Source organism: Andrena cerasifolii, chromosome 2 (assembly GCF_050908995.1).
Source record: "Andrena cerasifolii isolate SP2316 chromosome 2, iyAndCera1_principal, whole genome shotgun sequence".
Taxonomy (NCBI): domain Eukaryota; kingdom Metazoa; phylum Arthropoda; class Insecta; order Hymenoptera; family Andrenidae; genus Andrena; species Andrena cerasifolii.
The window spans coordinates 25,443,470-25,471,172 of NC_135119.1; the positions used below are offsets into that span (position 1 = coordinate 25,443,470).

At 38.7% G+C, this 27,703-nt stretch overlaps 2 protein-coding genes across 3 annotated transcripts; one reads left to right on the forward strand and one right to left on the reverse strand.

The window, feature by feature from the left end:
- On the forward strand, positions 1 to 3,887 carry LOC143378607 (cytochrome b5). Its single transcript, XM_076830445.1, has 4 exons — positions 1 to 343; positions 2,130 to 2,258; positions 2,387 to 2,466; positions 3,581 to 3,887. Exons 1-4 carry the CDS (start codon positions 230 to 232, stop codon positions 3,618 to 3,620), a joined length of 363 nt encoding a protein of 120 aa, XP_076686560.1. The 5' UTR covers positions 1 to 229; the 3' UTR covers positions 3,621 to 3,887.
- Trp (transient receptor potential) lies at positions 3,657 to 27,392 on the reverse strand. Of its 2 annotated transcripts, XM_076830443.1 has the most exons (18): positions 27,139 to 27,392; positions 20,430 to 20,671; positions 19,930 to 20,074; positions 18,184 to 18,279; positions 17,528 to 17,670; positions 15,716 to 15,917; positions 15,463 to 15,633; positions 14,710 to 14,944; positions 12,751 to 12,903; positions 12,149 to 12,294; positions 11,909 to 12,015; positions 10,648 to 10,781; positions 10,264 to 10,393; positions 8,737 to 8,932; positions 8,004 to 8,168; positions 7,248 to 7,470; positions 5,893 to 6,324; positions 3,657 to 5,267 (listed from the first exon to the last, which is right to left on the reverse strand). In XM_076830443.1, the coding sequence occupies exons 2-18, from the start codon at positions 20,588 to 20,590 to the stop codon at positions 4,723 to 4,725; spliced, it is 3,384 nt and encodes a 1,127-aa protein (XP_076686558.1). In that variant the 5' UTR covers positions 20,591 to 20,671; positions 27,139 to 27,392; the 3' UTR covers positions 3,657 to 4,722. The 2 variants fall into 2 exon arrangements, with proteins under 2 accessions (XP_076686558.1, XP_076686559.1); XM_076830444.1 differs by lacking the exons at positions 17,528 to 17,670; positions 18,184 to 18,279; positions 19,930 to 20,074; positions 20,430 to 20,671 and having other exon boundaries at positions 27,139 to 27,375.
- Positions 27,393 to 27,703: the final 311 nt, after the last annotated feature.

Here is a 27,703-nt window from a genome sequence, read left to right on the forward strand (position 1 = left end):
TGATCGCAGAGTGTAATTCGCCGATTCGATTTCATCTCCCCCGTTCGCTATCGTCTGGCATTCTCGCTGATAAAGCGGTCGAGTGCTACATCTGGCGCGCGACCGTAGCTCAGTCATCTCAGTCGCGGTTGGTTCGTTGATCGATCGCGAGCACCTTGTATCGACTCCACAGATTTTTCTTTAATAGAACATTGGTGTTGGAATTTTCTGGGGGGGGAGTTTTTGGAAAATGAGTGCACAGTACACGCTGAAGGAAGTGGCGCAACGAGACGGGAGAGACGGGGCCAGCACCTGGATCGTTCTCCATGACACGATCTACGATGTCACTAATTATAAAAACAAGGTACATTGGTGGAGGAACGCGTGGAATGAGGAGGAAGGAATTTACACTGCTGGACAGAATTAAAGGATCGCTAGAATCTCCCGAAAATTTTGGCCATTTTCAAATGGCTCTGTCCCCGCGAAAAATGGCCAGAAAAATATTTAAAAAATGGACAGGACTGACCATGACTATCTCCACCCTTGAAGACCGTAGACAGATTGCTGATATGGTTTTTTTTTGTACAAAGTCATCAATGATTTGGTAAACTGTTCGGACCTAATTGAGTTAATTAGTTTTAATGCCCCGGAGAGGCACTTGCGGAAAAAACGTCTTTTCGCCCATAAGCTGCCGTTGTACTCTTACTACACAATTGACAGTATGATTAGGGCTATGCGGTACGCTAATCAGCAGTTTAATGAGGTAGACACCCCTTCATAGGCTCGCTCAGCTCTTTTCGCGCGAGATTATTTAGTCATTTAGCAAATTCACGTGTGGTTAATTAATTAATTAATTAATTAATATTTACTTATGCTCTAGACGGTATAGGCTCTGGTTTATGTGTATATCTGGCATATTAAGGGATTTCCCGTTAAATAAAATAATAATAAATAAATAAATAATAAATAAAAAAACACATTTTAACGCTGGAAGTTTCAATCTAGGACTCTGACTTTTTTCATGCATTATGATATTGTTTAATATAGTTGAAGCGTAGAAAACGAAATTTCAGAATTTTTTGTTTAATTTGAATGTATATACGGACCCAAATTTTGACAAATTAAACACCCAAAGCGTGTTTAAACTTTAAACGCGTTTTTCTCGAAACAATCTTCTCAAAACGGTGGGCGCTGTATCTCCAAAAGTTATTATCCGATTCGACTGAAACTTTTTTTAGTTTGAAGAATATACTTCTAGCTAGGAGGGAAACCAGAAAAAATACAAAAAATTAAAAATTTATAATTTTCAAAGGCGTTGAAAGGACGAAAAATATAGGGGAAAAGTGATTTGAAACTTCAAGTGTCGTTATTTTTTTTAAAAATGTCATTTTTGTATTTTTTTCTGGTATGCCCTCTAGCCAGAAGTATATTCTTCAAAATAAAAAAAGTTTCTGTCGAATCGGATAGTAACTTTTGGGGATACAGGTCCCAAAGATTTGGATCAATTTTTTGACGCCTCGACTTTAACGACTCCCCAGTGCCGTCTGCAATGATTAATTATAAAACAAAAAATATATTTCTATAATTTAAGACATCCTTAATACACTGCAAAAAGTCCCATTAAATTATATATAGTAGTTTTCCTTTAATTAATTCCTAAAGATCACCTATTTTTTGGGGCTCTAAACCGGAACCTCCCCTTAAGGGTTTGTAAGAGTTTCCAACGTTTTTGAGCCAACTTCATTTATTTGGCACACAGAATTGGTAAAATACTTTTTTTATTGCAAATACTTTCCCTCGCGTTCGACAATATTCTTCCATTTCTCGGGAAGGAAATGGATCCCTCGTCGTAAGAACTCCTCACTTTTGGAGGTGGTCCTTCCAAAATCGGCGATGGAAATTTTTGCAGACCCCCAATAGTGGATTTGCGACTTATCTTTTAAATAATCGGTCGCTGCCTACGCGTGGCGATCAGATTTGGTTCGAGATTGAAATTTGCAGCCTTCCTCAATCTCGCGATCAGATTTGAATTTTGATTATGTCTGATATAGAAATTTAGAGTTTCTTTGGTTTTGATTTTAATTCGAGGTGAAGATGGAGGAAAGGGTGGATTGATTTTTTTCTCCAATAGTATTGGGATTTAATTTCAGCATCCCGGTGGCGCAGAACTGATCGAGGAGTACGCTGGTCAGGATGCAACTTCCGCTTTCGATGACTTTGGCCATTCTTCGGACGCGAAACGGATATTGAAGGACCTCCTCGTCGGCGAAATAGTGGATGTAGGCATTCGCGTTTTATTTTCTATTTCAATTGGGGACTATTATCCGCGAATTTTTTAACGATTGGAGACACATTCCCGTTGTTCCTTTGTTCAGTGACAATATGTGAATTATCTGTTGCGCTGTAGGAAGACAGAAGGGGGAACAGGAAGAAGAAAGGCGAGAATGAAGGCGCGAAAACGAAGAAGATAAAGGATGGCAGGCGGAGGTACGTTGTTAACTAATTACTTCTACTGCTTTAACACATAATAATTGAGGAACCTGTCGAAATAGAAACTTAAATCTAGTTCTCCTTCTATTCTTCCACATAATGATTCTATTAATATAGTTGCTTCACTACGACTATTCATTTGCATAAACTTTTTTTTCAAAAAAGTAAAAAATCGACTTCAAAGGTGCGCTAAAAAGAATAAAATAATTTTTTTTAAGTCGCTGCCAAAATAGAAACAAAATTAAATCAATTTCTAAACCTTTATCAATTATAGTCCATTACCAAACTAACGCCCGGAATTAGAGCGCCCCAAAATTTAGTGGGACGTCACGCGTCCAGCATATTTAATTTTGTTTCTATTTTGGCACCGACTTTAACAAAATTATTTTATTCTTTTTAGCGCACTTTTGAAGTCGGTTTTTTTACTTTTTTTTATATAAAAAGTTTATTATTTTAAAATTTATAGTGTCCTTTTTTGAAGTCGGTTAAAAAACATTTATCATTGTACCAATTGGGGAGCATACTCCATATAACAACGAAAAAATCATCCAAATCGGTCCACGCGTTACAAAGTTAGACGCGAACATACATTAAAACTGGAATTCTAGATAATTCTAGAATATCGAGATAACAATAAAAAAATTAGCATGGTACCACCGGCTCTTCACACTCTCTCAAATAGAAAAAGAAAGGCGTTTTAAAAAAATATCCAGTGGCGGACTGGACAGGGTCTCAGCTTGGCTGATCGCAAGTGGGCCCAGCGGGCCCCTGATAAAATGGGCCCCCTTAAGCATCAGGCATAATATTACTAAAATTACTAAAAAATATACATTTATTTCACCAAAATTTTAATTGTACTTTTCTGCCACTTATGTATTTTTGAAAATTGTATTTATTTCTTACAAAACTTTAATAATAGCCTGACAGTTGCGGGTGGGCCTCCCTTATCTCCTGGCAACCAATATTTTTAGGCCCAGTCCGCCACTCATTATGAAAATATCTGAAACTGAACAATCTCTTCCTCATTCGAACTGCAGTAGCTTCTTCATCGTTGAAGAAATTACCACGACCACTTGACACTGCACGTGACACAAATTTCCCTTTCTTGCAGAGTGTTCCTGTCAACGATATTCGGGAACTGCGTGTCGTGACACCGAACAGAAGAAATCGCATGACTCGTGCGGCGATTAGGTTATTATTAATTTATTCAATTTTTACTCCCCGTTGTTTTTTTACTACCAGTGTAAGTGTACAGCTAGTTACAAACTATGTAGAATAAGAATTTATATAAGTTTAAAAAAAAATCGTTTCTTAAGCTCCTATCCGTGACGGAAGTCTCGAATCAGAGGCAAAGTGTCGCGAGGCGTTGGCAGCGTGCTAATCGTACGCGATTAAAATGATGAATCAATTAATGGACACCGATGAGCGTTAAATTTATCGGGAAAAGTGGGCGTCTCGGCGATCGAGCACGCGACGCGTTCGCCTTCTACCGATCCCATTGCGCGTGCACCTCGATGGTCCCCTTTGATGGAGTCTGAGAACGGTAAGTATGTAAATCAAATGCAACGCATGGAGAAGAAACTGAAACAGCGTAGCTGGACATGGTTCCATATCCTTTTATCGCTGAAAGATAATCGCTGTAATTATTAAATAATCGCGGAAATAAATCCTTCCTGACAGATCGCACCGCCCGCGTCTAATCTCGCCAGAAAAATCAGAAAACCTTCCATCGGTGTTGTATTAACGTTATCGCGTTGCAGTTTGGACAGAATGTCACGCTTAAAGTAAACGTAGACCAGAGATGGGCAGAATTTTTATTTAAAAAAGAAATTCGAGTAACGAATAAAAGTTAAAAAATTATTCGTCATGTGTCGAATGAAGTGGAAATTTGAAGTTGAAGAATTTACTCAACGCTGAAGTTGAAAGGCTAAAATAAAAAAGTCCCTCGATTCATAAAAGCTAAATTTAAAGTAACGTCTACTTGCTCCGTTGTTTAAATAATTTTTACTTAGTTAATGCCCAACTCTGACGCGGGCCTCGATAGAATGGGGCGTCGCTGTTTTAGATAAATGAAGAGCGTTTGTAGAAAACACTGTAAGTGCCATGAATCAAATTCTATAGTATTGCCATTGGCAGGTAGAAGATTTTCTGATAAAAATGTTTTTTTTCTTTAATTTTGTCATTTATGGTGTTTCCTACAAGGGCTTTTTCAAATGTCACTCCCATAAGGGGCTCTGATCGAGAAATGAGTATTCAGATCCACCCGCCCATTATTTGGCCAGTGGCTTTCGATTTGCCTCGTAATTTCGTGGTGGCGACTGCGACGTTGTCTTCTTGCGGAGCTGGTTTCGAGGCTGGCTCCTTCTTCTTCTTCTCTTCTTCCTTCTTCTTTTTCTCCTCTTCTTCCTTCTTCTTCTTCTCTTCCTCCTCTTTCTTCTTCTTCTCATCCTCCCCCGCCTCTGGTTTCTTCTTCTCCTCGCCGCCCTTCTTCGCGTCGTCCTTCTTCGCGTCGTCCTTCTTCGCGTCGTCCTTCTTAGGCGGTGGCTTCGTTTCCGCGTCCCGTTTCGCAGCGGCCGCTTTACCCAGCGGCGACTTCGAGGCGTCGTCTTCCCTCGGGTCCTCCGGAATCGGGGACGGGGTCCTTACTTCCGGGGTGCTTGGACCCTTTTCCGCCGCTTTGTCCGTACTGCTGATGCTAACCGACTTCAGCAGGCTCTTCTTCAGCACCGACGGTGGCATACGAGCCTCGCTTCCTTGCCGAGACACGGCCTTGGAGCCCTCGCCCTCTTTGCTAGGCTCTGTTGCGGGATAAAAGTCACTTTTACGGCTGTACCTTTTTTCATTATTCATTATTAACAGCTGACACGTTGACTGAGCAGCTATGAGAGTTTACGTATCCTTGCTCGCTTTATTGCCAGTGTTTTAGAGACTCGGTGTATTTCATTCTGCGAAGGCTTGAATAAGTTATGGATTGGTTTAGTGGCAGTCAACGTGTCGGTTGGTAGGCTTATGATACGGAGTCCTGAGTCTTTTCACTGTCCCACAAAAATTCAGAACAATAGTTGAAGATACAATAAAACAGCCTGCCAAACCTGAAATTAATTTGTCGGACCGTTTTTGTACCAAAAATTCACAAAAAGTTACCTATTTTTCGGCCCAACGAGGCGCAATCCCCGCTTAATAGAGGAGGGAAATAGATCCTTAATAAGGGAGGTGATAGATCCCTGATAGAACGTATAGCTCCTTGACAGAAGGATACGTGGATCGCTAATAAGGGTTTCAGCTAGCTGCTAGATCCATGATACGAAGGCAAATAAATCGCAGATAGAGGGTCGGACAGATGCTTCCTAGAGGGGCACGTAGGTCCTCCACAGAGGCAGACCTGGATCCTCAACACAGGGGCAAAGAGATCCAGCTAATTACCTTGGACTTCTTGCCCCTCCTCGGGCAGTTTAACTCGGCTCAGCATGAACTTGGCGTAAGCGACCCTCGTGGTCGCCGAGACCTCGGACAGCTGCGGGTTGTAATCGACCAGGCGATTCGGATCCAGCGAGGCCAGGTCCGAGTTCGCCTCCTGCATCAGGCGGCGGCGGATGCTGCGCCGCGTTTGCTTCATCGACGCCTCGGTGGTGCTGCCGATCGGATCCTTCGCGATGGTGTTTTTCCTCACCATCGCGTTCCAGTCCTTCTTCTTGCTGCCGCTGCTCTTACGGCCGATCGCCTTCGCGATTTGACTGAACACGTCCTTCGGCTCCTTCTCGTTCTGGATCACCGCGTTCACAATGCCCTCCACTATCCCGATCTGGAAGTCCTTCTGCAGCCGACGCTCCATCACGCGGCCCTTCTTCCCGGACACTGCGAGCAACAACACCCTTCTGTCACCTTCTAGCACTTCGGAGGGGGGTCTCATTTAACATAGGATATGTTATACGGCTGGACTGAACGCTTTTTTGTAACGACACCGTGTCACGAAATGACGTAACGATAAGGTGTAACGTTCATCTCGGTATGGTCTAGGCTCAACCTGCTCATCTAATTGTAAGAAGACTCTCTCTATCTCAATCTCTATCTCTATCTCTCTCTCTCTATCTCTCTCACTTGCTCTCTTGCTCTCTCGTGGAGGCAAAAAGGGAAGTAATGCGCGAAAGAAGAAAGCTAAAAGGAAGAAATATCTCTCTCTCTCTCTCTCTCTCTCTCTAACTCTATCTCTAACTCTAACTTTAACTCTATCTCTATCTCTATCTCTATCTCTATCTCTATCTCTATCTCTCTCACTTGCTCTCTTGCTCTCTCGTGGAGGCAAAAAGGGAAGTAATGCGCGAAAGAAGAAAGCTAAAAGGAAGAAATCTCTCTCTCTCTCTAACTCTATCTCTATCTCTATCTCTATCTCTATCTCTCTCTCTATCTCTCTCGTGGAGGCAAAAAGGGAAGTAATGCGCGAAAGAAGAAAGCTAAAAGGAAGAAATCTCTCTCTCTCTCTCTCTCTCTCTCTAACTCTATCTCTAACTCTAACTTTAACTCTATCTCTATCTCTATCTCTATCTCTATCTCTATCTCTATCTCTATCTCTATCTCTATCTCTATCTCTATCTCTATCTCTCTCACTTGCTCTCTTGCTCTCTCGTGGAGGCAAAAAGGGAAGTAATGCGCGAAAGAAGAAAGCTAAAACTTCAACTTTTCCGTAATTAAATAATAGCATTTGAAGTTTTTAAGTGGGCAGGGAGATTTTCCTCTTTCATCGTTTCGTGTTACGTTGACTGAGAGCTGGAGGAACTTACGCGCAGCGTCTTGTTTGTCGACGTTCGGTGTTCTCATCCCATTTTGCCGAAGGATGTCAATCAGCTCGTAACGAAGAGTGGAAATGTCCTGTCTGATCTCCATCACGTCGTCCTCCGTGATCCCGAACTCGTCTCGTTTCCTCTGCTCCGCGGTCACGTAGCGTCTGATCAGCAACCGCATCACCGTTTCGTGCCTCGCCAACGCCTTCTCCCTTGACTTTTTCTGGGGAAATTTTTAACAAATTATATTTGAATCCCAAGAAATTATTGCACCAAACAGTATGCGAAAGGAATCCTAAACAATAGAAATAAATCCCTTCATTCCTTTGGAAGCAATATCCGATCGATTCTTGGACCAATTATTTATTTAATAATAATAATAATTAATAATTTAAAATTTTATTTCTCAAACTTTTTATTCAGTGTCCAGCTTCTTTGTTTAAGAATTAACAATTAATAATTAATAATTTAATAATAAATTTATTTCTCAAACGTTTTATTCAGTTTCTAGCTTCTTTGTTTATGATTTTGCTTCTTTATTTAATAATAATAATAATTAATAATTTAATAATTTATTTCCCATTATCTGAAACTTATTATTCAGGTTCCAACTTCTTTATTTAACTCTCCTTTTTATTCTAATATTAGATTACTATTGAGAAATGGACCATTGCTATTAGAGATCTAATAAATCGGTTTAGTACATTTTGATATCCGAATCTTATTAATTTCTTTAAACGAGCTAATGGCACGTACGATAAGGGATCTCGTTGAACGACCACTCTTCCCGCATTGAAGGATCTTGGAGAAGGATTTCCCTGTTGGAATCATGTTGAATGGCGGAGGCACCGTATCCCCATCTTCGAAGTAGCTCATCCACAAGTGGCTCCTGGCGAACTTCCACTCTGTGTCGGCCCTTTCCTGAAGACATCGATAAACCACGCATCCATTCAACAATCGAACGAATTTAATTATCTTTCAACGAAGACTACAATCTAAATTACTAAAACCCCACTAATTCTTTAACCCTGAAAGCGACAGGCAGTGACTGGGTCACTTTAGACCCATACCCACCTTTCTTCTTGTACCACTTAGGTACACGATTCCTTTTTTTATCCATATTTCAAACTCTAAAGATCCTTTTTTAATCATAAATTAAAATCATTGAGAATATGGGTCAAAATAGACCCAGGCAAAATGTTAATGTTAGAAGGTAGCTGCTTATAAAATTTCCATTTCGCGTAGGGAAATTAAAAAGAAAATATTTTTCCCTTTTTAACTATTTTATTTAATTTGTTATTGCATCACTGTTATAAACAAAGAAACTCTTATGAGAAATTTTATAAGCCTCAACCCAATACCATAATCAATAAGAATTTCGATTCCAAAATTTTCAGACCCTCGGACGGAGGAACACCTCAATATCTCGGTGTAATTTCGAAAACACCTCACTCGTTTCAGATACAGAATATTTTGTTTTGCGTCATACCGAGATGATCTGATAGGAGTTGGACATCATGGCGATCAGCATGTTGAGTAGGACGATAACGTTTATCACGGAGTACGAGCCGAACATCAGAAGCGCCCAGAATCTCGTGAAGCTCTTGATCCCCGTCAGATCGAAGGACATCAGGTCTATCATACCGAAGCTGGCCCAGAAGAGTGACTGCGATGTCTCGAATAAACTGGAAGCATTTAAGGGGAGGTTCCGGTCTAAATTTCGATTTTTTTTTATTTCATTTTTAGAATGTTCAACCTTTCAGGAAAACGCGTTTAAAAGGATTTGTTGAAATTCGTAAAATTCCTGAAGTTATAGGCATTTGAGTAGCGGCAAATGCGTGGGCAACAACCGGTCACTCGGCGCTCACGTAAAACTTTAAACGCGTTTTTCTCGAAACAGTCTTCTCGAAACGGTGGGACCTGTATCTCCAAAAGTTATTATCCGATTCGACTGAAACTTTTTTTAGTTTGAAGAATATACTTCTGGCTAGGAGGAAAACCAGAAAAAAATACAAAAAATTGAAAATTTATAATTTTCAAAGGCGTTGAAAGGACGAAAAATATAGGGGAAAAGTGATTTGAAACTTCAAGTGTCGTTATTTTTTTTAAAAATGTCATTTTTGTTTTTTTCTTCTGGTATGCTCTCTAGCCAGAAGTATATTCTTCAAAATAAAAAAGTTTCAGTCGAATCGGATAATAACTTTTGGGGATACAGGTCCCACAGATTTGGATCAATTTTTTGACGCCTCGACTTTAACGATTACCCAGTGCCGTCTGCAATGATTAATTATAAAACAAAAAATATATTTCTATAATATAAGACATCCTTATTACAATGCAAAAAGTTCCATTAAATTATATTTAGTAGTTTTCCTTTAATTAATTCCTAAAGATCACCTATTTTTGGGGGCTCTAAACCGGAACCTCCCCTTAACAGACGTCAGAACTATTTCTTCTGATAGATATCATCGCTCTAAGCACCAATGTCGAGGATCGTTAATACAAGAAATCTGTGAGGTAAGAATTTAAACGTAGATTTTAAAAATTAGAAGACTCTAATTTCAGAGAATTTTACGTTAGTAGAATCTGGAATTTTTGAAGATTTCGGGAGTATGTTGCCACTAAATAGTACACCTTCAATCATCAAAATAAAAATTCAGTACACGTTTGTTGCATAGCGATAGAAAGGAGCATTCCGATCGTTCGTTTCACCTCGCCAATTTTATTCTTTACATGGACTGACTTCTTATTTTGATCCGATTCGCCTTGGCCTAATATGTGAATCAAACATTAAAAGTAATTTAATAAAAGGGATCACTTTCTTATTTCCACATTTCAACAATTTAATTTTTTTTTCTGCGTGCAGGAAATTTGGCAATAAATCATAAGTGACTTATATTGAATTGATTTTAAAATGGTCTCAACACTTTCAAATTAAAATTGCGCCAAATCTCGAAATACGCCTTCACTTCAGCCTCAATAATTTTAAATACAGAAACCTCCCTTCTCCACGTACTTTGCGAAACGTCTCCAAATAGAGCAGGCCTTCTCCTGATTATCGAAGTCCGGAAGATCTGGGAATTCCTTCATGTGGTAGCACTTCTGCTTCTCCAAGTCCGCGTAGTACCACATCAGTTGGTTCATTCCTGGAGAAGAATGTGCAGGGGTGCGCTTCAATCTTTGCGTTTTTATTTGTTGGGAACAGAACTAACAAGTTTTCAACAAGAAGTAACAGTTCTTTAGTAGCAGATCGGTGGCCCGGTTTAATCGAAGAAGAATTTAATGTTTGCCTTGGTAGCATTTTTAAGTGGTATAGTGGGAGTTGAGGAGGATGCAATGGCGATTGACAGGCTTGTGGGAACGCGGGGAATGAATAAATAAATGGCTACTGGACGCTTACCGCAGCCGAAGGCGAACAGCACCAGCGTGTAGATGAAGAAGAACTTGATAATGTCTATTATCATCCTCCCCAGGGAAATTTGGAGTGGCCCAAGGTGGGGGTTCACGCTGAATATGTGAACCAGTTTCAAAAAACTGAAAACGTGGAATGGCTCGTCAGTTTGTACTGTAGTAGAAAATAGCGTAGTACGGCTTATTCGGGGCGTCAGATTAAATAGAGAAATATTGTGTTAATGACGGAAGGAATCGAGAGCAGACATCTCTGCGTTAGCTCGTTAGGAGTTGGTTTTAGAGCAGGTGTTTTCTTTTGGAATCATAATTTAGGGATAGTTATATTCAGCTGAGTAATAAAATTCGGCTCCAATCAGAAGAATATCAGTTCGAGTAGCATTAATTTCCATTAGAGCTGATTTGGGGTGCCAAAAGCTGCTCATGCTATCCCTACTGAGGTATTTTCTCCTCGAATCTTGATTTAGGAGTAAATAATACCTAGACTTAATAATTTAGGACTTCAACTAAATAATAAAATTCTGCTCCAATCAGAAGAATATCAGTACAAATAGCAATCTATTCCCATGTGAGCTCATTTGGGGTTCCAAAGCAGCTCATGCTATCCCTACTGAGGTAGTTTCTCCTCGAATTTTAATTTAGGAGTAGTTATGTTCAACTAAATAATAAAATTCTGCTCCAATCAGAAGAATATCAGTACAAATAGTAATCTATTCCCACGTCAGCTCATTTGGGGTTCCAAAGCAGCTCATGCCATCCCTACTGCAAGGGCGGATCCAGAGGGGGGCGATAGGGGCGGTCACCCCCCCAAGAGTAATAAAATAGAAATATATATATTTTATATATAGATAATTAATGTGAATTTAATTATTTAGGCCATAGTATCATATAGAAATATTAAAATATAAATTACAAGCAAATTTCAAATCTTGTAAAAAAAATTAAAAAATGTACTTATGTACTTTTACATATTTCGCCCCCTCCAAGAAAGGCTCCTGAATCCGCCTCTGCCCTACAGAGATGTTTTCTTCTCGAATGTTAATTTAGGATTAGTTATATTCAACTAAATAATAAAATTCTGCTCCAATCAGAAGAATATCAGTACAAATAGCAATCTATCCCCACGTCAGCTCATTTGAGGTTCCAAAGCAGCTCAGTTCACAATACCAGCTACCCCTAACAAGTTGTTCCCTATTCGAATCCCAGTCCAGTGATTTCTACAACCATTAAATATTAAAAAAAGAGACCATCACCTGAATATCATCCCTGCAGCAAAGGCACCTTCGGAAAGAAGCATAGGATCGAAAGCGTGCCACTGATCTCTGGGGTACCAAGGATCTAAGCCGTTCCAATATTCTCTCTATTGAAGAAACAGTTTCAAGTAGCCTAATTAATTACTTATGGGGGTGGAGTAACGAAGACGAGAATTAACTCTAACTTACTATTATACATAGAATATTATACTCCCGAAGTTAGGGCATTGGAAAACTTACTTGAACTATGAACCATGCAGTGGCCCTCAGCATTACCCAAATCACATAGAACACGTTCTGAACGAAGTCTACCACGTTCCAGAGGTCCGATACGTACTCCAATAAACCGTCTGACCATAACGATCTCATTTCACCCATGACTAGACCTGGCGGATGGAATCTTAGTACTATTTAAACCATTTCGAGTAATAATAGTTCCCACGATCATATATCATATTAGCAAGAATTTTCAACGAAGGTATTAGAATGAAATTATAAGTGTATTAAAAATTAAAAAAAAAACAGGTATTATTGTATTTACAAATGTTAATTGAACTTCTGGCGAATATATTGTGGCGTTAGACGCGGATGAAAGTCGAATTATATGTATACAATGGTATATACAGAGTGGAGCAATAAGAATTTCCACTTTAAGTGTCTCCGAAATCATGGAAGTTGTAGAAAAAAATTGTTATGACCAATTTTATTCCAAACTTTTATTCGGCAAACTTTTCTCTTTCTGCCATGGTTCTGCAAATATTCAAGGTGGTGATTCTTATTGTTCCACCCCTGTGTAATGTATTATAAGTATTCGTGTAGAGGATTTCATTAGGTCTGTTTACTGAACACGTAGATGACGACGCCAGACTCGACGAAGCCTGGCATGCATCCTCGCTCTCGCCTCTTCCATCCAGCTAGTATCTCTCGCATCCAGGCTGTTCCGAATAACTCGATTGCCAGGTACTCGATGCGCTGAGACGCCATTCCGAGCAACACTGACGAAAATATCAATTATTATCTTATGATATACAATTATTATTATATACAATTATTATTAAAATATCGATTAAGCTCCCATGAAAATAAAGAAATTTCTGCGTAAACAAATCCTGGTAAATATATTCTACAGCGTGAGGCGTGAATTGTACGAAAAAATCTTTGAAAATTCTTGGAACATAGCTAAAACTTAGGTACAGAGTAGGGTCACTGTACCTAATATCGCCACCCGCTATATCTCGCAAAGTAAGCTCTAAAATTTATCGAGTATGCACTGAATTAGTACCTAAACATATGTAGGAAGACATACTGTAATCGCAGCATCATGTGATCAGCAATTACAGAAAGAAAAGTATTTTAGTGAATCTTAATAGTGAAAAAATTTATTGGGCGAAGGTAAGCCTAATAATTCCGTAAATGCAAGAATATCTCCTAGAAAAACCTAATTAATGATGCGCTTAAGGGCTGTAATCGATTCAAATATTTTTTATAATGAAAATAGCGTTCTTCTTTTAGCAACAATGGTTTCGATGTAATATTTGTTACAGGTGAGGTCACGAAATGTGCGGAGCCACCGAAATAAACTTTATTTGCCCAATTTCCGAACGCAAAAAGTAAAATATTATAAAACTCCTGTTTCTATATTTTTTGTAAAAAATAAAAAAATTTTTAAACCTAATCCTAATCAAAGATTGATAAAAAAAAACATTTATAGAGCAAGGAATAATAAAAGTACCTGTGAAAATGCCTTAAAAACTCATATATACATGAATTAATCAATATTTCTTGAGTTGACGATATTAGGTACACTTTTTTCAGGACCCGATTTTTGCATATCTTGCGTTTTTTTCAGTCCTAATTAAAAATTTGTAGGTTTCAACGATTCTAACTTATGCTACATGAAAGATAATTTCAATAATTTCTCTTTAATTTAAAACGAACTGCATGCAAAAATATCAATTACAATAGTTTACAATGAAAATGTACATTTGATGAGAGGTGACTTCTCTTATGTTAAAATTTTTTTATGGAACAGTTTTCAAGTTATTGTGCTTTTTCCATTTTTTTTCCTCTTCACTTTAAAAACCATATCTGGAGCTAGGTGTGCCCGATTTGATCGCTCTTGGCACCAAACGAAAGACAATGAAATGACGAACAAATATATATAATGGGAGCTTTAATTAGTTAAGCGGTTCAAAAAAAGTGGCCGGCATGGCCACTGGTCAAAATGTGGGATTTGGATTTATTCACTCAATCGGTTGGTGTTATTTTTTGCGTAAAAGTATCAGCTATACGCATACGAAGAGAAACCGGACGTTTTTATCGGTTTCTATTTTTCCGTGAAAAGGTAAACAAATTTTATAAATCACATCTTAAAATCTGTTCCATAAAAAAAATTTAACCTTGATTTTCGAAATCAGGGGGAGAAAATTTATAAGAGGAGTCACCTTACATTTTCAGTGTAAACTAGTGTTATTATTTAATTGACAGCGATTTAACTTTTGCCTGGCGATATTAAGTACAGTCACCCTACTACTTGGAAGATGTCTGACTATTACTCGCCACTTCTACTTGTTTCTCTCCTTTTCTCTCGTGACTCTTTGTTTCTAACACATTCCACGTGACATGGGTCACTATATATATCGAAAGTGAAAGTTACCTTTTTCATTCAAAGCTAAATCTACTTTTTTAATCACTTGTAGTTTTATTAAATATCTGAATTTATTTTTAGTAACGAGGAATGTGTTAAAATGCTGTTGAAATTGAAGAGAACAGTAACGAGGTCTCGATCAATTATCCCTTACTGAGGAAGAACGCGTAGGAGGAGGAGTGGCAGATGAACTTGACGAATGGCTTCTTCATGAACTGGCCCATCGGCGAGGTGGGCGAAACCATGTAGATCGAGCTGTACACAGGGAACATCGCACCCAGTTTGCCAACATCTATGAACTGCCCGATCATGTTTTTCCTCCTGAAGCCCGGCAACCCGTCGTACCAGATTGCAGCCAACAGCTGCTGCACGTTTGGATGGGCCACGAACTTTAATCAATTCAAAGATTCGTTGTAGAAACTTGCAGGAACGATCGACTGTTTATTAGGTCGTTGCAAATGAAATGGCCGTTTCTGATTTTTTAATTTAAACTTTCACTTGACAAACCTAATTCATTATTAAAAAATAAAAAATTTTAATTATAAAATCAGAATTTAAATTTCGGGCGAAGCCGAGTACAATAATTCCCATAATCGAGAATCTTGTACCTACTACATATATTCCAGCACAGTAATTTCAATATACCTAATAGAAAGTTTACTATATCCCAATACAAGAAGAAAATTATTATATTCCAACACAGTAGCTCCAATATAATTGAGAGTTTACTGTATCCCAGTAGAATAGAAAATGTACCATATTCCAACATAATAATTCCAATATAATCGAGAGTTTGCTATATTGCATTCCAATAAATCAAACACATATACTTATTCTAGGTCTCCCTTAAAATAATTTCAATACAGCGGAGTATTGACTATATTTCAAGGTCCCAGCGACTCTTCACCTGTTTCTGTTTGTACTTGATGGCGAGCTTGAGTCGATCCAGGGTCTGACGTTCCCCAGGCTCCCAGTTGTCACCAGTGGGATTGTAATTCAGCATAATCTCAAGTTCCAGGGACGTGCGCGCGTGGTCCAGCAGCGCTGTGGCGAAATTTTGCGTCTGCTCCCGCATCTCCTGCAACCAGACTCCATTGAAACCCACACACAGTTCCTTCGTTGATTCTCATCTTCTAGCCAGGTGTTTAGGTAAATATTACATTGTACTCGAAACGAAACTCCTGCTCCATTTTGCTCAATCGACGGAGCTCCCAGGACAGCTCGAAGGCCGTCAGAAGAGGGTCCCTCGAGGACAGGGCGATCAAGGATGGGGAGGTCAACGCGCGGTACGCGTTTATACGTGCCTGCGAGTGTCTCAGAGAATCTTGCTCGCTGGACGTCATGCACTCGTCGCAGCCGCATCTGGGGAAAACAGTTATCTACGTGAATCGTAGAAAATGAGATGGTGAAATTCGTTGGAAAGCACGGTAGGCTTGAAACAGCGCGGAGTGGTCTTCAATTGAGCTCCAGGGCAAGTGAAACGAAGAGATCAGGGTAGATATTACAAATGTCCCTTACGTTTCAGGTGTGCGCCTCCGATTGCTTTGATTTTAGGACAAGTTTCAGGCGACTGAAAAATAACAAATACTTACTCTTTTCTTATTTTGGCCCGCTGGCATATTTAGGGGCTAAAACCACCCCTCGAAGTCCTCAGGAACAGGTATACAAGTTTAAATTAAATTATTCGACGGCGAATAAAGCAAAGGTTGAGAAATTTATTCGACCCTGCGGTTGGATCGCTCGACGAATAGAAAAATTAACTTTATTCGACGCGTGACGAATAATTTTTTCAACTTTTATTCATTATTTGAAATTATAATTTCACACAGATTAATATTCTATAAAACCGAACGATTAAAGACTAGATAAACTGTTGTACTAACTAAATCTTATTCGTTTTTTTATTTCAGATAACCCAGTTCCGAATAATGTTGGTCACCGCAGAACGTGTTTCTAAAAACAGCTTCCGGAAAATCAGTTGTAATTGTGCAATAACTAAATATTTTTATACCAAAGCATAATATAATAATCTGTTAAAGTGTCCGTCATCTGAATACAAAAGCCATTGTATAAAAATATACATGTACTTTCTGAAATAAATTCCCAAAGATTCGATTCTTTTTCTACCTCCTGACGGTAGGTAACCCCTTAAGTGCCTTTTTTTGAGTGCGCTTGAGTGAATCCTATTTGCGCATGCGCACTGAAATATTCGAGTGCGCTGAATCCTATTTACGCATGCGCACTGTAATATCCGAGTGCGCCGAATCCTATTTGCGCATGCGCACTGTAATATCCGAGTGCGCCGAATCCTATTTGCGCATGCGCACTGGAAATGCCACTGTTGCTACTTACGCGTACAAAGTACAAAATGATGAATCAAGAATTTAATTAAAATATCGTTAAATCTCGGCAGTAAACTAACTGAATCCTCTAAGAACTTGGAGGCCATGAATTTAGACGATGGAGAAAATAGAAAATCGAGAAGCACCGTTCTAATGTAATTTACAAGTTGGAAGTTTATTTCGGTCGAAGGGGAACTCGAAGCTTCGCCCCACCACAGAATCATCCCCTTTAAATAAATTACAAAGCGTGCACGTTTCACGGGAGCACGTTTTGATATGAGCACGTGCCACTTTTGCAATAACATAATTAGCACCCTTAATCGGATGACGGTGTTATAAGCGACTGACGAGTATTGACACGAAGCCAAATAACTTGGTGTAGGTAACCGGCCGACTTCGATTTAAGATTCTCGCGCTTGAACGCCGCTTTAGACAACCGTTCACTCGTACCTAACATTAAAAAAAAATTTAATCTGATCTCCCTACCGCAATCGGGAAGCAGCGAGCGAAGTTTCCAATAAGAATAAAAATATTCATGTCTTCTATTACAAAATAGCGCTCGGTCGATGTGGGTCAGTGATGGTAGCATACGAATTATTTAATCCCCCAGAGGGATTGCACAAATGGTACCTAGCATCGTGAGGAGTGGGCAACGTCGCACCACGATCGAGAAGTATCTTCAGAATTTCGTAGTTGTTCTTGTGTGCGGCCAGAATCAGCGGTGTTATGTCGGGGGTGAAGTTGGACGAGGATCTGTCGACGGCTTCCCAGCTCTGCAAGAAATTATTCATCGCAGTCAATCTGTGATTGTTTCATTAACGAGAGCTGCCGCCTCGGATGCATGAAAATCGTAGTTTTCGTTCAGCAATTTTTTCCCTTTAAATAATCAACTCAATGAAAAATCTGATTAATGGCAATTGTTGTACATTGTTTTGAAGATTAAAAGAAATTTTTTTTCAAGAATATGGCGGAGCAAATATTTTTTTTTAGCTTCGAGAGATGTACAATAAATGCCATTTAAAGGAAAAAATCCAGGGGTGCTAGCTTCCTTCTTAAAATGTAAGGGAAGTGGTTAAGGGATCTGTATACTTGAATAATTTTTAAAGTAATTATTTATTTTGGCAAGCCTGTTGTTTGGTGGCTTCTTTATATAAAATGCAGCTAGGGCACTAGTTGTACCTAGAGCGTGTTATGCGGAAGCTTTCAGGAATTTAGTAGAAGTTAAAGGAAGGCGGCCGAGCCATGAAAGAATTATTCAATCGAGACGGTGAACTTGTTGAACTCACGTAAGGCTGCCCCGACGTGTGTATCCTCTCCTCCCATTCCAGAAGGACTTCCACAGCCTCCACGTACTCCTCTTTTATGGCGTGTAAGAGCGAATCCTGGTGGGAACGGGGAGGAATTATGTGCGGGGTGTGCTGTGCTTTTAAACGCGCGGTCCCAACGGCGGGCTACTTTATCGGGAAGCTATGTTACGCGCCGGCGTTTTCTGCTCTTATGATACATGGACAAACAGACCTGGCTCTTATGCAACGGAAGCTGAGAAAACTCGAGAGGAAGTCAAGGAGCTGAAAATAAAAACTAGTGGGGTGCTTTGCATTCTTCTCAAAATGCAGGGGAAATTTTGTTAGTCGATTTCAGAAGAAGGGGGGAGAAATCAAGAAGTTTCAAATGAAAACGTGGCTCAGACTTTGCACCCTTCAAATTGCAGGGGGAATTTTTTAGTCGAATTTAGAAAAAATTGAGGAGAAATCGAGAAGTTTGAAATAGAAACGTGGCTCGTACTTTGCACTCTTTAAATTGCAGGGGGAATTTTTTAGTCGAATTTAGAAAAAAATGAGGAGAAATCGAGAAGTTTGAAATAGAAACGTGGCTCGTACTTTGCAGTCTTTAAATTGCAGGGGGAATTTTTTAGTCGAATTTAGAAAAAATTGAGGAGAAATCGAGAAGTTTGAAATAGAAACGTGGCTCGTATTTTGCACTCTTCAAATTGCAGGGGGAATTTTTTACTTGAATTTAGAAAAAATTGAGGAGAAATCAAGAAGTTTGAAATAGAATCGTGGCTCGTACTTTGCACTCTTTAAATTGCAGGGGGAATTTTTTAGTCGAATTTAGAAAAAATTGAGGAGAAATCAAGAAGTTTGAAATAGAAACGTGGCTCGTACTTTGCACTCTTTAAATTGCAGGGGGAATTTTTTAGTCGAATTTAGAAAAAATTGAGGAGAAATTAAGAAGCTTCAAATGAAAGGGCGATCCATACTTTGCACTATCCCCCAATTTGTTGCAAAATAAATTTTACAGTTGAGTTTAAAAAATTGAGAAGAAATTAAGAAGCTTCACATGAAAGGGCGATCCATACTTTGCACTATCCCCCAATTTGTTGCAAAATAAATTTGACAGTTGAGTTTAAAAAATTGAGAAGAAATTAAGAATCTTCAAATGAAAACGCGATCCATACTTTGCACCCTTCACAAATTGCAAAATAAATTCTTCAGTTCAGTTTAGAAAAATCCAAAAGAAATTAAAAAGTTTCAAATAAAACCGTGCACTGTTCTCCAATTGCGAGAAAAACCCTTTACTTAAATTTCTCGAAATATCGTCGCGAAAATTAAAATTCATTAAAAACCTAGTCTACCTTTACTTGTATCCTCAATTCGAGGAGCAACCTGATGAGCTCGATTTTTTACTTGAATTTAGAAAAATTAAGAAGCTTCAAATGAAAGTGCGATCCATACTTTACACTATCCCCCAATTTGTTGCAAAATAAATTTGACAGTTGAGTTTAAAAAATTGAGAAGAAATTACGAAGCTTCAAATGAAAACGCGATCCATACTTTGCACCCTTCTCGAATTGCAAAATAAATTCTTCTCGAATTGCAAAATAAATTCTTCAGTTCAATTTAGAAAAATCCAAAAGAACTCAAGAAGTTTCAAATAAAACCGTGCACTGTTCTCCAATTGCGAGAAAAACCCTACTTAAATTTCTCGAAATATCGTCGCGAAAATTAAAATTCATTAAAAACCTAGTCTACCTTCACTTGTATCCCCAATTCGAGGAGCAACCTGATGAGCTCGATGTTCTCGTTCTCAATGGCGGCGATCAGGGCCGATCTGTTAAGTGGATCCACGCAGTCGATGTTAAGAATCTCGGGATGTTCCTTGTTCTCCTCCAGCAATCTGTTCAGCGATATCAAAATCGTCAGCGTTCGAATCCACTCTCCTCCATCAAGCTCATTTTCACCCTTCGCACCCTCCCCGCACTACAATCTATTACACCACCGAAATAATCAACGTCCAATCTCAAAAATCTCTGCACAACACTTACCCCAAATTTCCATACCGATCACGATTTTAATTCCAACGCAATTTCCAACGGGAGTCAAAAGAACAAGAGAAAGAAAAAGAAAAAGAAGAACAGAAGAAGCAAGAATAATTTGACCGATTCACCGGGCTTCAGAGATCGATCCACGCGGCCATCTCTCGTGACGCGATCCAGCCGACGATTTATCATCGCCGTGGCTCCAAGGATTACCTTTTGACAGTGGCACAATCACCTCGTTCCGCGCTCAGCAGGAAGTGCTTCTCAACTGGGCCAAGACTGTAGTCCTGGGTTGGGTTTAAGGATTGCACCGACACCGTCGGCGCTCTCGCCTCGTTCGCCAGCAGATTCTGCTGCGACTCGGACGGATTCATCTCCCTTTCCCAGAACTTATTCCAAGGGCCCAGATAATGTCTTCACGCGGGCTGGCTCATCGATCCCCCTCGCCGGTACACCTACGCGCAAGCCGAAAACAATTGCTCAATCCTGAGTAGCCACGCGTGGGATGCAAGCTTTCGGTATTATCGAAATCCTGCGGGAAACTCCCCGCTCCTGCAGCTTCCCCGGCTCCACTTGCGAGACAACTTGCGCGCCTAGCGAAACGTCACAATATCTTCTAATTGAACTCAGCTGGCTTGACACCAGTGCAGGTGTACCAAGTGAGGATTCTAGGAGAGAAAGCAGCGCGGAGAACTCGCGTTCCTTGGTACGTAAATATTTGAATTATTAATAACAGATTTGCGGAATATACCGAATTGAGTTAATTAATAATTTGGTGAACCCGTAAATTATATGTATACATATTATCAAGCTCGAAAATTGATTTATATAGTAATAAGTTTCTTTATTTATATACTAAAATTTATTTAAATATTAATGAGCTTCTTTATTTATTTATTAAAAATTATTTATATATTAATAAAATTCTTTATTTATCTTTTTAAATTTCTTTATTTATCTTTTTAAATTTCTTTATATATTCATAAGCTTCTTTATTTATATATTTAATTTTGTTCTGGATTAAAAATCAGTTATATATTAATAAGCTTCTTATTACGATAATCATCTCTAGTAATATAAATAATTTAATACAATATACTTATTTTTTACATTTAATTAAGAGATGTCACTAATGCTTGGCACACCTCTCCGTTTATATTAATATAATAACAATTACAATGTGCTTCATAAATCTCCTATGTATGGTATTCTAAAAAAATTAAACTTCACTTATGTCAGCAGGCGCAAGAATTAAGTTTAAAATACCCCGATTTAAGGGGTTACGCCACCCTGGGGCGCTCGAAACAGCACTAAACTAGACGAATTTTTTTCACCGATACTACGAGGTTGAAAATTATTTATTTTCTTCTTATGGGTAGAGCATGTATTAGTGCATATATTGTATAAATACTGTACAAAAATATTAAAAAATGACCGAGTTATTCGTTCTCCCGCGAAGCTCGTCCGCCGTTACACGCGTGACTAACCTAACAAATTATAACGAACATGTTCGTCTGAAATCAAAAACCCGATGATTTTCGTGTTCCTTAATAAAATACCTACGATGTAGCATAGGGATTTGAGAGAAAAAAATTTATTGCACAAATGAGAGCAAAGTGAAAAAAATTGTACGTTTTCCACATGAAAAAACGAATTTAAACCATTAATTATATACGAATGGGGTGTAGGATGGAAAAACTGATACGCTACATCGTAGATAATACCATTAAGAATATGCGTGCCAAGTTTGAACTCAATCGGACAAATAGTTTTGGAGATATTTGATAGGTCATCTTTGAAAATGTAGTTTCGAGAAAAACGCAAAAGAAGAAAAGTAGAATGCTCGCTACCTGCTGTGGAATATCCACATCCGCGCCTCGTTGGAAGCCTATAACTCGGCTATTTTGGGGAATTTTTGCGTCTACAATGACTTAAATTATTCTTAAAACTTCACGTAATAAGAAAATGCAAAGAAAAAAAAATCGTATATTCAAAACTTTCAGGGTGGCGTAACCCCTTAAGTTGTAACAAGCAGCAGCCCCTACTCGAATTCAAATTCGACTGACCATTTCCTTTCTCCGAGACCACAATCGAGTACAGAATGCGGTGTTTGCTCTGCAATGATCCGAGGATAATCTGATGAGCGTGGACACGTGATTCCTATCGATTGTTCCGCATTAACAGATCCATAATTCGATATCGAAGGGGGCGAAGAAGGGGCGCTTAATCCAGACGACCGCGATTAACAGTTCTTAGCCGTTGTTTTTTCCAGGTTTCGGGAACAGGGGATTTAAACGTCCAAACGGCGATCGACATTCCTCGGGGAAGCCAGCGCGACAAAACTTTCCGCGCTGCACTCGTCTAATCGAGGGATCCAGTAGTACAGCTCAAGCATATGTCAGACAGCTCTGTGTTCAGACAGAATTACCAGCATTGCTTCGTTGATTCGACGATAGATTGAGATGATATGCATAAATGAAGCGATTACTCATTTAAAAATTATACCCAAACTTTAATTTGTTATTGCACAATATTCAGAGCTACCTTTTCTGTGACAGAGGAAATTGGGGAGCTTTCACGTAGTCCTGCTAGCTTTTAGTGGGAAAAATTAAGACGGTATATTTGTATGAAAGGGTTTTTGTCAATTAGAAGTGGTTTTATAAATACAAAAATTAAAAAAAAATTATCAGAAAATATTCTACGTGTCAGTGGTAATACTGTTGTATGGAATTTGATTTTTGACACTCACAGGGTTTTCTACAGGCACTCTTCGACTCACTTTCCTTACATGCAGCAAATTAGCAATCACTCGTACGCGATATTGACAGTCATATTGAGTTAGTTTTAAAATTGTCTCGACACTTTTAAATTAAAATATTTGATGATGTTTCGTGAAAAGTTCGGCAAACTTTTGTCAGCCTAAGGGCGCCAAGTCTCCAAATTCGCCCCTGGTTAATTCCGCAATTAAGGGTACAACTTACGCAGTCGTTTTTGTCGAGAATCAAGCATTTCTTTTCGAATTAATTACAACGAAATAAATTGAAGCTGACGCTTGTTCTTTGACACGAATCGTATTAACATCATAAGCTTTAAAAGAAACATGTTTGTTTCGCCAAAAATATGCATTATCTATGATGCTACAGAGGGACCATTGAAGAGGCTTTTCAAAAAAGTTTCTTTTGTTTTACAGCGATTTTAACGAAACGAAACAAAATCCAGCGACCTGCTTGTAAATTCTACTTCAGAGTACCTTTGGTTCTCTACTGAACCTATAAAAGCCGCAAAATTATGAAAACGACAGCTACGAAATGGTAATTTTTGAAAAAAGTGCCTTTTTCGGTACACATAGATGAGGTTTCAGTTTCTTTTCACAAGGAATAAGAGTTTTTACTAATCATTTAGGTTCAGGCCTAAACTGCACATTTTATGAACCTGCTCGAATTTGATTGGAATCGATTGGAACCTCCGTTTTTGAGTTATCACTGCAAAAGGAAATAAACTTTTTTAAAAAGCCCCTTTACTGATCCATCTGTAGAATCATTTATATATTTTGCTAAATAAATATATTTTTTTTAACCTTATGATATTAATAAACATTGTGTCAAAGAACAAGTCTCAGCTTCAATTTATTTATTTAATATTAATTAAAAAAAAAAAGCTTCATTCTCCGAAAACGACTGTCTAGTACCCTCAAGTGTGAAATCAATGTGTCGTGTCCCTTTCCTCGTTCAGCAGCCTTGACACGCATCGAATATCTCCTGCATTCGACGATAATCCGTTCGTGGCTGACCAAGGCAATTCTACGGCGCACAGTGGTCTGTCCAATAACAATCTAGCGAGACAAAAGATGCAGGTCGCACATAAATCATTAGGTGGAATATAAATAATTTATATACCTATAGATTATCTATATAGATAATCTCAGTATATAAATTATTTATTAAAATAATAATCTATATTAGTTACATAATTTTAATTATTATTACAATAAAAAAACTCCTTCATTATAACTAAAAAATAATATTGAATAGATTTAATACAAATATATACTTTTTCTGGGTGTTTTAATACAATATAAAATGTATCAGTTATATATATATATATATATTTTTTAAAACACCCCGAAAAATTATATATATATATAATTTTTATAAATATATATATATATAATTTTAATATATATATAATTAATTAATATATATATAATTTTTCGGGGTGTTTTAAAATATATATATATATAACTGATACATTTTATATTGTATTAAAACACCCAGAAAAATTATATATTTGTATTAAATCTATTCAATATTCTCTTTTAGTTATAATGAAGGAGTTTTTTTTGTTGTAATAATAATTAAAATTATTTAACTAATATATATATATATATAAAATATATATATAACTGATACATTTTATGTTGTATTAAAACACCCAGAAAAATTATATATTTGTATTAAATCTATTCAATATTATATATATATATATAACTGATACTGGTGCATTCTATCAGTCGGTTCCTAAGGAGCCGAGCCGCGTACGTTTCGCTGATCCTTACTTTTATGAAATACGCATAAAGTTGCACACCATGTCATTCCGACGAGATTCATTCATTTTGGATGGTCATGAATTTGAACTTTTGTCCCGCTAGATCATCAATACAGGCCACCCCGCGGCGTGTCGATTGAGACTTATCAGTGGTGCAATCAATTCCTTCGAAACTGTCTCCTAGTTTACACTGAACGATACCGGTTACACAAGAATGCCCACGATTCTCACTCTCCGCTCACGTTGAAAGGGGGTGGAACTTATTATTAGCCTCTGCAAAGGGACATAAGGAGACGAATGGGAAGGCCACTTTGTATTTATCAATCCTCCCTTTTGCACCGCTTGGAAATCTTATTCTCCGTTTCAGTTCCCGTTACAGATTCGATTATTCGAACGCGGCCGACCTCGTTTCTTAGAATCCTCAGTGGCGATGTTATAAACCAACGCAGAGATCGATCACTTTTACCAGAGGCTATTCCAGCGTCAAATTTCACTGCGCGAGTTTTCCGAGCATAGTTCCCCGCGCGCATGGTTCCCGTTACACTGATTATTAGCGTATGGACACCGGGGTGGAACGGTGCCCTTCGGTTTGGAGGCTGCGCCACCGGAGACCGCGTTCTCCAAAATGGCAGTGGTGCCTTTGGCATTAAACTTTGGGCTGTAATTTAATTTAAGGAAAACTAGCGAGGTGGTTTTATTAAAGTGGGATCGGTTTGTCGAGGAATTTAGATAGGGGCTGAAAAGTAATCGGGGCCTAAGAAATGTAACGTGAACTGAAGGGGCCATTTTACTTTGATCGACCAAAAAATGAAGGTATTTTTAAAGATTTCTTTTCTCAGTAAATAGAGCTTGTAAGGAAATAAATCCCTTTCCAATTTATTAAGCTGGTCTTGTAGTATACAAAAGAAATCTAAAAAGAATTTTGCTAGTTTGTTTTAAATGTTTTTTCTAGCGCCAATATGGAACCTGAAAAAGAATTCATGGTGCAGGTGGCAAAAAAATCGAAAAGATTCTTAATCTGTATGAGTGTCGCTATCACGCGCACCTCAATTAATAATTTTTGTCGAAAAATAATCGGGAAAAAGAGTGTTTTGTCAAACTTTTATTTAAACCGGCGCCATTTTGTTAGGTTTCAATGAAAATTATTAATTCAGCTACGGGCGATAGCGACACTCGCACAGATTAAGAATCTTTTCGAATTTTTGGTTCAGATAAGCCTGAGTGGGGAAATCACCTGCACCAAGAACTTACTTTTTTTTGGAGGTGCCATATTGACGCTACAAAAAAAACATTTAAAGCAAATTAAAAAAATTCTTCTTATTTTTTTTTTGTATAATATAAAAGTGCCTTAACAAATACCAAAAACATTTATTTCATTATATGTTGTATTTACTGAGAAAAATTATTTAAAAATAGTAGAATGCCCCCGGAAATGAGGGAGAAAATTTCGGATTAATTTCGAAGAAGGGATCCACATTATTAATGCTTGTTATTTAAAAATGTGAGTGGAAGAACTATTTTCCTAAGAATCTTAACATTATAACACTATTTATTTAAGTATACTGGTAGCTTAATGTTCACGAATTATTCCGGATCCATTGACACGGGCAATCAGGGTAGACGGAGCAAATTTTTCCCGAGCATGAAGTTGAGGGGGGAGTACGAATTAAAAGATCCAATTTCAACAATTTAAAAAACAGTAGTTCGCAAAAAATAAATAGTAAAATGCCTTTCAAATTCCGGAATTTGAAATTCCACATACAGCAAAATTATAAATTAGGAATACTTCACACGTTCCACAAAACTCACGCCGACCCTGCGGGCAATTTCGCCTTTCGATACAAACAGGTCAACCGTTAGCCCCTTCACTGTCGAAAACGTCATTCGAATTTTTACCACATACCGTGTGCGGACACACCCCCGCGCTATTCTTCTATCATACACTTTAAACGCCCATGGGCGTTCTCCGCACGGGTCCCGCCGAAAAACCCAACGCGTATAGAAATTTCTGTCTTGAAACCTATCTCTGATGCCCTCCCAAACTCGGTGTCCCACAACGCATCAAAGCATCCACAAGTCCGCACCTAAGTGGCGGCCAAAAGAAAGTTTGAAACTCATATTTATAAACCTGCATAATTAATTCAATATTTCTAATTACTTTAATAGGTACTAATTAATAAATCCTTTCAAACAGAAGAATTCTATTTCTGCAATCACTCAGAGTTCGATCTTCTTTTCGGCCACTACTGTACGTGCCCCACATTTCAGAATAAAATACATTTCCCAATGAAACGATGTTAGAAACATTCGAGAAAGTGGGGACCTCCACCTCCACCACCAGCTGCCGAAATAATACCCTGCAGCCTGATGCACCTACCTTGTGGCAGGCGTCGGTCAACGGGAACCCATGGTGCCGCAAGGGAACGGTACGGTTGGCGAACGCAGGGGTTGATGCTCAGCCTTCGACGCTCGCGGCGGAACTCGTTGCAACGACGGCGAATAGACGCGGAATCCGTGCGTTCACCAGCTCCGCATAGTTCAGGGAAGCCTTAGGGCGTCGGTCAGCTGGGGCATGGATTAGGCACAAACACGTGGACCTGCATAGGGAAAGGAGGATGGTGCGGATACGCGGCTGCCAGCCACCACCGTCACTATCACATTGCGTGTACACGTGCACGACACCTGGCGAACCTCTCGCCTATTTAATGGGGGCACTGGGCAGGCATAACTGTTGGAGGATTAATGGACACCTCTGTGATGGGGGAGAGGTGAAGGTGGTGGTGTGGTAGTGGTAGTGGTAGGTATGGTAGTCGCGGTGGTGGTGGTAGTGGTGGTAGCAGTGGTAGCGGTGGTAGTTATGGTAGTGATGGTAGTGATAGTAGTGATAGTAGTAATGGTAGTGGTGATGGTGATGATAGTGGGTGGTAATATTGTTATGGGGT

Excerpts from the sequence above, each read along its gene's own strand:
- LOC143378607 (XM_076830445.1), top strand. The coding sequence starts at position 230 with ATGAGTGCACAGTACACGCTGAAGGAAGTGGCGCAACGAGACGGGAGA. Across the intron at positions 344-2,129 it reads TCACTAATTATAAAAACAAG|CATCCCGGTGGCGCAGAACT; the intron begins GTACATTGGTGG and ends ATTTAATTTCAG. Across the intron at positions 2,259-2,386 it reads TCGTCGGCGAAATAGTGGAT|GAAGACAGAAGGGGGAACAG; the intron begins GTAGGCATTCGC and ends GTTGCGCTGTAG.
- Trp (XM_076830443.1), bottom strand. The coding sequence starts at position 20,590 with ATGAATCCGTCCGAGTCGCAGCAGAATCTGCTGGCGAACGAGGCGAGA. Across the intron at positions 12,295-12,750 it reads CGTCGTCATCTACGTGTTCA|GTCTAGTCATGGGTGAAATG; the intron begins GTAAACAGACCT and ends TCCATCCGCCAG. Across the intron at positions 5,268-5,892 it reads GGAGGGGCAAGAAGTCCAAG|AGCCTAGCAAAGAGGGCGAG; the intron begins GTAATTAGCTGG and ends ATCCCGCAACAG.